General features: G+C 42.7%; 1 protein-coding gene across 1 annotated transcript in view; it reads right to left on the bottom strand.

The window, feature by feature from the left end:
- Nucleotides 1-296: 296 nt before the first annotated feature.
- LOC134458661 (multiple C2 and transmembrane domain-containing protein 1-like) overlaps nucleotides 297-8,361 on the bottom strand; it is a 47,834-nt gene continuing 39,769 nt past the window's right edge. The window contains exons 2-4 of the mRNA XM_063211091.1: nucleotides 6,980-7,100; nucleotides 587-729; nucleotides 297-380 (exon numbers count right to left, since the gene is read on the bottom strand). Of these exons, the coding sequence (XP_063067161.1) occupies nucleotides 297-380; nucleotides 587-729; nucleotides 6,980-7,100 (348 nt within the window). The remainder of the gene's footprint in view (nucleotides 381-586; nucleotides 730-6,979; nucleotides 7,101-8,361) is intronic.

Raw genomic sequence — 8,361 nt, 5'->3', positions numbered from 1 at the left:
AAAAAAAAACGTGTACAGTAGCACTAAAAGGTAAGGTTTAATTCGACTATATTCACTATTCTACGTATTCTATTTTAATTCAAATGGGCTCTGTTCTGCTCCTCTGCTCTGTTCAATTCTATTGTATTCCATTCAGTTCTACAGGTATATGCATTCTATTCTGCTATATTCTGCATTCTAATCTACTCTATTCTATTCTATTCTATTCTATTCTATTCTATTCTATTCTATTCTATTCTATTCTATTCTATTCTATTCTATTCTGCTGAGGTATTATGTCTGTGGGTCAGGTGTTCTCACCTGTTCTGTTCCAGAGACTCCAGGTAAAGGTAGGCGGAGCCCATGAAGTCATCATGAAGCCCAAAGTCATAGTCAAACACCTGCAGAGAGAAAAGTCACTTTTAGCAAACTGTGTGTGTGTGTGTGTGTGTGTGTGTGTGTGTGTGTGTGTGTGTGTGTGTGTGTGTGTGTGTGTGTGTGTGTGTGTGTGTGTGTGTGTGTGTGTGTGTGTGTGTCTGTCTGTCTGTCTGTCTGTCTGTCTGTCTGTCTTTGTGCTTATGCATGCTTGTTTGTAAGTGTGTCGTACTTTAATGTAAAGCGGCTCAAGCAGATGCTCCACGATGAGACACACTCTCTCCTCCCAGACGGGGTTGAGGTTCTTGTGGATGGTCTTGCTGCGATACACCTCCTTACCCCCCAGCTTCAGCTTCACATAGGGGTCACTGGTGCCTGAAGAACACACACAACACAAATTACTATTTATGTCTTAGTTCTCGTTACTCTACACATAGGGGTCACTACTGCCTGAAGAAATCCCCATTGGGAAACTAAAACTCCCATTGTCATTGTGACACAGCACTCAACAGCACACACGTGTTCACTGCACGAAGCATACAAACAAATTGCATTTATGCCTCACCCGTGAAAGGGGGCAGCCCCCAATGGTGCCCCAAGGGAGCAGTACGGCAGGACGGTACCAGAGAGTGTTTATGGGTAGTACGAGAGAGCAATCTCGCTACTTTTTCCGGGTGGTACTGTCCACTAAGTGGCGCCATCCAGACAGCGCAGAGGAGCGCCAAGGAGCGCAGAGGCTGTTGAAATGAATGTGGTCCCATGTAGCTCAACCACGATGCTGCCATTGCTTTGGGAGAGAATTGGTATCATCGTTTCATTTTATTTTTCCAAAAGGCAGGATAGATTATCCTTTCAAACAGCAGTTAGTTTGAATGTTTAAACTTGCTGGATCTTTGTAAAATACGTCTTTATTGTCAATATGACGTCACGAGTGGCTTCACACACTGCGTTTGGATTGGTCGGCCAGCTGCATTGCTGTGATCACGACGGCCGTAAAGCAATTTTGTTAGCAAGATGCTAGCGGAGCCTGACTCATAAATGCCAAAGCTGTAGGAAATCAGAAGGACATAACTCCCATGTTATTGTACATTTAATTGAAATCCACATTGGTTTCACAGAACTTACAGTAATATTGTCAAGTTTCAGCAGACAGCGAGCACAATTGTCAGTTATTAGCGCCAGCCTCACGACCTCTGCTGTCTCGACAGCGCTCCCTAGGTGAACTGCAGGCACGGGTTTGAGGGCGAGATTCAACACTGTATGTAAACCCACTGTGACGGTACCATGCTCACGGTACCTCAGTCATGAACGAGCATGGGGGAGAGCACTGGTTAATTACTCCCCCCACCAAACTGGCGGGTCGGGAGTCGAAACAGCAACCTTTGGGCTACAAGTCTGACGCCCTAACCGCTTACCCATGACTGCCTAACATACAGTACACAAAGCAAGACCACTATCAGTTTCACATACTGAACCAATAAAGTTACTCTTCTACTACTCTACTCTACATGCAGGTCACTGATAGCCTGGGAAATCCCATACTGCTTTACACAATCATTACCATCTCAAAGACAGCATGGATTCTACACCAAAAGTGGGGTCCGGAACTAGGGAGCCAATCAGAGGAGTGAGGAGGGGTGGAAAGGCGATGACGGGAACTACTGGACAAACGGGAACTAGCAGTTTGTTGGTATATACTGTATATACAACTGACATGTTTTGCTATGGGCTACGTATTGTATATGCCAAATGATAAATTCATAACGCTCAATAAGCAGCCCCTGTCAACATCCAGCTACATCCAGCAGGCAACTCTGAGAGCAGATGGAAAGGCTTGGAACCTGCCTCTTTCATTAAGGTCAAATACTGATGACTTCTTTATTTTTGGAAGAAAAACGGAGTCAAAACCCTCATTGGGAGTATGAAATGCATACTATAAAAGAAAAGTCCTGATTAGATATAAGTAATGAACTCAATGATGAACGATATATTCCACATATCCTGCTAATCTCTCCTTAATGTCTCATTATTATTTCAAAATGAAATGCTTTTTTTATTACGCAACCATCAAATGCACTCAATTCATTTAATCAAATGGAAAGCCTTTGGGGGACTCTTTAATCATGATACAGTGTCGACGTACAGTATATATTGCACCACGGGCTCATAAAAGTATTATGACTGTTTCAAATCAAGTTCATTTATATTCCTCCCCATCCTTCTGCGAGTGACTATCTTTTTCCTCTACCCACAAGCCTGTGTCAGGGTTGCCAGATGAGACTGATGATTTCCAGCCAAAAAAATGCTCAAAACCCGCCTGGAAGCACTAAATCCTGCCCAATCTGAACTAATTTGAATTGATTTCTATGGCCATAAATTGGCAGAAAAACCCGTCCAAATGCCATTTTTACCCGCAGATGGCCATCCATCCTGAGCAGCCCAATTGGGCGGGAAACCAACCAATCTGGCAACCCTGGCCTGTGCATCATTATCTCCATACTCCTTGCACAACAATATATCTGTCAAGTGTTATCGCTTCTGTAAATAATATGTAATACCACTTGTGGTATTAAAGAGCCTATCATAAAGTAAAATAAAGAGAAATCATTCATGCGCAAATGGATTCTGCTGGATTTTTCTGCTGAGGCAGCTTTTCTGGTGCAGTATCTCTGCAGCACTGCAGCTTAGGTGGCTTGGTTCTAGGGGTGTAACGATACATTTAACTCACGATTTGGTTCGTATCACAATTTTTAACATACGGTTCGATACACCCCATGATTTCTGAAATGTATCTCATTTGAAGCTTGGAAGCACTATCACATCGTATCATGTGGTTGTTTCCTGGACTGGGATGGCAAAACCTTTTTTATATATATATATGGGTAGATGACGTGACGTGTAAATTTTGCTGTCGCAGGCTCTTAAAATTAAGTAAATTCATGCTTTCAAAATTGTCAATGCCTTAAATGATTAAACTAATGTCGTTGTTGTGAAAAAGTAATGTGTAATAAATCCAGAGCTTAAATAAGTATACTTAATTTTGAGTCAAATGTCACATTTGTCCTATGGTGTGACTGAGGCAAGCCTGGTTCTCCATATTAAAACATTTTTAAATAAATAATCAAAGCTCAGTCATTTGTGTAAACAACCCTGGCATGTTTTTCAAGGTGTCTATTTTAGCAAGTGGCAATGCTTAATTTTTTTCCTGTTTTTCTGAGACCGTATGGACTTATGAAACTTTGTCGCAGAAAATAATGTCCTGTGGTGTGACATCATTTTTTGGTTAAGTCTGTGGATAATTATCTATTGTTGAAGCTCCAGCAGTACATAAATTGTGACTTTAGACCCTTAAGAAGCCAATGGCAAGGGTGGATTTTAGATTTTTCTCTCAGAGTTCTTCAGTCAATCAATTATGTTTTGCTACCACAAGATGTATTCGTTTTGTAGTCCTTTGGTGTGACAGCCATAAAATACATTTTGACAATAGTGTATATTTTTCAAATTTTTTTCTTATGTAGATGTATGAAAATGCATCTTACTAAAGGTGAAATTGTATTTCAGTTGGCAACGACATGGCTTTAAATTAACTCAAAAGCTCAAAAGTCCTATGGTGTGATGGTAAAAGTCCTATGGTGTGATGGTAAAAGTCCTATGGTGTGACACTTTGGAGTATCACACCAAAGGACAAACAGGTCACACCAATGGACTAGATATTTGAGAAATAGCTTTTAAAACAACTGCTAGTACATTTTTGTTGTTTTTTGTTTTTGTTTGACTAGATAAATATTGTGTATTCAAATTACTTATTCCTTCATTGGCCTTTGGAATTTATACTTTGATGCATTGTTGATGAATATTTGCTGTTGATTTTAGATACTGTCAAATGATATAAAATGTCAATAATGGTGCTTTCAAACCATAAAATATAACGGTAACAGTGAAGGAAAGATCAGTGAGAGAGTATATAGAGGAGTATAGATGAATAAAGTATGCTGTGGAGAGCTCAATATACAGCATAAATGTGCTGTCCAGCTTGAGATACCAAACAGGCACTGGCCACTACACACTACAGATTCAATGGTGTGACAGTCATAGCATACCTACAAAAGTGTGATGGTCATGCCAAGGTCACCCTTCAGTATGAGTCTCATGAGCTCTGCAGGTTACATTCAATGACCGCATGGCTGTCATTAAGAGTTACGATAGGCTGATAATCGACGATTCAAAGACTTATGAGTGTAAAGTGTAGGTCCATATTGACTACAACATTATATTATGATCAAAAGACAAAATAATCATGTTGATATATTTGTTTCTGATCAGTTTTGCATTTATGTCCTTTAGCGTGACATGAATGTCCTACGGTGTGACATGTTTTAAATGCTCAAATATTTGTTTGAGCTAAACAATATGTTTGATAAACACTGAATATTGCATTAGGGAAGAACAAATTATCGTCCCTGAAAAGTTAGTATAAATTCGGACAATTTTGAACATTTAAAAGAAAGATATCCCTGTTTTTCCTCGAAGGTTTCTAATAATCTCACATCTAATGGGAAAAAAAATACTTAAATGGTAATTCCTCATTAAATTAAGACTTTAAAAAATGTCAATAAATATGAAGAGTGTAACAATGTTCATAAAACTCCATCAAGCCATTTCTACATTACTTAATATATTTATTTCTTAACGTCACACCAAAGGACACATTTTCAGCAAATTGCTTTATCAACGTAAATAAATAATCAATGAATAGACCAACATTGTGACCACTTGGATTTTTTGAAAGATTAATTGCTGCACTACGTAGACATATACTTTTTTAACTCATAAACAATGTTTTGTGAAAAAAATGTTTTTTGCTGCCTATCCGTCATCTACCCATATATATAGGGCTTTTATGCCTTTATTTGATAGGACAGTCTGAGATGGTGACAGGAAGCAAGTGGGATAGAGAGACGGGGTGGGATCGGGAAATGACCCCCGCCGGACTCGAACCGTGGTCCCCGTGGGCATGCAAGCCCAAATCTGGATGGCAAACCTTTGAGAGGGCGAATCACGATACTGCCTCCTTACATCATGACAGTATTGTGACTCTGAGTATCGCGATTTCCCGGTTTGAACCAATTTCATTACAGCCCTAGTTGGTTCAGCAAACCCTTCTATACCGGAGGATGATATACACTTCCCAAATATTGAGGCATGACACAACAGCAATACGGCAGAGCTGGATTATCCAGTCTGGGCTCCAAAATAACTTACTAAGTCTGCTATGACACGACTGCATACAGAATCCGCATGTAATATTCAACACAGAACTGCCCCTGGCATACTTCTGTGCAGTTCGGACGGGTGGATTTTATAATGTCTGTGAAGAATATGTAATATTCTGCTCAGAGAACACTGCACACTGCTTACTGTTCATTTTTCTTATCTCGTTTTATTTCTTGGAGCGAACAACATGCTTCGTCCAGTGCGTCAGATTCGCTCACTCAATAAAATAAGAAAAAAAGAACAGTAAGCAGTGTGCAGCATTGTGCATTATGAACCTTTATCTTTGATCACATTGCCCTGCCTCACACCTACACCTGTGAGGGCACTCTCTTGACTCTCTTGACCTCTGATGTAATATTCAGTATTTTCTATAATGTATATGAAAATCATGTGCATGGATAACATGGATGTAAGGAATAATATCCGGTATAGTGTATACCATATTTATAAATAGTAGTACTGTATATTAATGTGACAGTTATTCCTAAAAAGTATTTTATGTACACCATAATGTACACCAGGGATGGGCAACTTTCATGATAAGGAGGGCCACACGCGCACACACACACACACACACACACACACACACACACACACACACACACACACACGCGCGCACACGCACACACACACAGGGCCCCTATACAGTAGTGGTCTCTCTCACCTCCTCTGTCGCGTATGGCCAGGTTGCTGCCCCTTACACACACACACACACACACACACACACACACACACACAGGTCTCACCTCCTCTGTCGCGTATGGCCAGGTTGCTGCCCTTCAAACACACACACACACACACACACACACACACACACACACACACACACACAGTAGTGGTCTCTCTCACCTCCTCTGTCGCGTATGGCCAGGTTGCTGCCCCTTACACACACACACACACACACACACACACACACACACACACAGGTCTCACCTCCTCTGTCGCATATGGCCAGGTTGCTGCCCCTTACACACACACACACACACACACACACACAGTAGTGGTCTCTCTCACCTCCTCTGTCGCGTATGGCCAGGTTGCTGCCCCTTACACACACACACACACACACACACACACACACACACACACACACACACACACACACACACACACACAGTAGTGGTCTCTCTCACCTCCTCTGTCGCGTATGGCCAGGTTGCTGCCCCTTACACACACACACACACACACACCCACACACACACAGTAGTGGTCTCTCTCACCTCCTCTGTCGCGTATGGCCAGGTTGCTGCCCCTTACACACACACACACACACACACACACACACACACACACACACACACACACACACACACACACACACACACACACACACAGTAGTGGTCTCTCTCACCTCCTCTGTCGCGTATGGCCAGGTTGCTGCCCTTCCTGAGCAGGATGTCCAGCTGGTAGAGGCCAGACGAGGGCAGAGCAGGAGCAGGAGACGCATTACACTGGCCTGGCACAGGGATGGACTGGAGAGAGGGAGAGAGGGAGAGAGAGAGAGAGAGAGAGAGAGAGAGAGAGAGAGATATGAGAGAGAGAGAGAGAGAGAGAGAGAGAGAGAGAGAGAGAGAGAGAGAGTAGAGAGAAAGGGGGAGATATATAAAGAGAGAGAAAGGGGAGAGAGAGAGAGAGAGAGAGAGAGAGAGAAGGAGAGAGAGAGAGAGAGAGAAGGAGAGAGAGAGAAGGAGAGAGAGGAAGAGAGAGAGAGGGGGGAAGGAAGAGAGAGAGAGAGAAAGCAAGAGACAGAGAGATAGAGGGAGAGGGAGGGTAGAGAGAGAGGAGAGAGAAAGAGAAAGAGAAAAAGAGAAATCATTAGGCTATAACTGAGCAACCCAATCCACAAGTACTTACGCATGCACACAAGCTGGTGTATGCACAGTCACACACATGCATGTACGCATGCACACACATCCCACCCCCACCCCCTACCCCCCACCCCCCGGAGCAAGCGCCTGCACTACCTTGGACACTTTAAGGGTTGCGCAATACAGGACAATAACCCACTACACCCCACCTCAGCTACATCACCCCCTGAAATAGCTGCCGTGAACTATTCAGCTCTTGCATGGACAATAATTAGAACTTCTTTGGCTCTTGTATGTGTACTTAACATGGTTATTTTGTTTTTCTGTGAGTGTGAATGTATGCAACATGACACCCTACCAGGACCTTGTGTCTGTGCAGGGATGTGTGTGTGTGTGTGTGTGTGTGTGTGTGTGTGTGTGTGTGTGTGTGTGTGTGTGTGTGTGTGTGTGTGTGTGTGTGTGTGTGTGTGTGTGTGTGTGTGTGTGTGTGTGTGTGTGGGAGGGGGGGTGTGGGTGTGTTTGTGTGTGTGTGTGGGTGCGACAATGTGTGTGTGAGTGTGTGTGTGTGAGAGAAAGAACATGTGTGTATGTGAGATAATGTGTGGCGATAGTACTCAAGATATATTTTTCCTGTAATGTTCAATTATGTGTATAATGTCTTGTGTGTGTGTGTGTGTGTGTGTGTGTGTGTGTGTGTGTGTGTGTGTGTGTGTGTGTGTGTGTGTGTGTGTGTGTGTGTGTGTGTGTGTGTGTGTGTGTGTGTGTGTGTGTGTGTGTGTGTGTGTGTGTAGAGAGTAGAGTAGAGTAGAGTAGAGTACTTTTATTAATCCCGAAGGAAATTAAGGTGTCTGTCAGCTTACATAAGCACTCTCACACACAGGTACGCACACACACACGCACGCACACACACACACACACACGCACG

Source organism: Engraulis encrasicolus, chromosome 11 (genome assembly GCF_034702125.1).
Source record: "Engraulis encrasicolus isolate BLACKSEA-1 chromosome 11, IST_EnEncr_1.0, whole genome shotgun sequence".
Classification (NCBI taxonomy): domain Eukaryota; kingdom Metazoa; phylum Chordata; class Actinopteri; order Clupeiformes; family Engraulidae; genus Engraulis; species Engraulis encrasicolus.
Note: the sequence above shows the minus strand (reverse complement) of the source record. Positions and strands in the feature narration are given on the sequence as shown.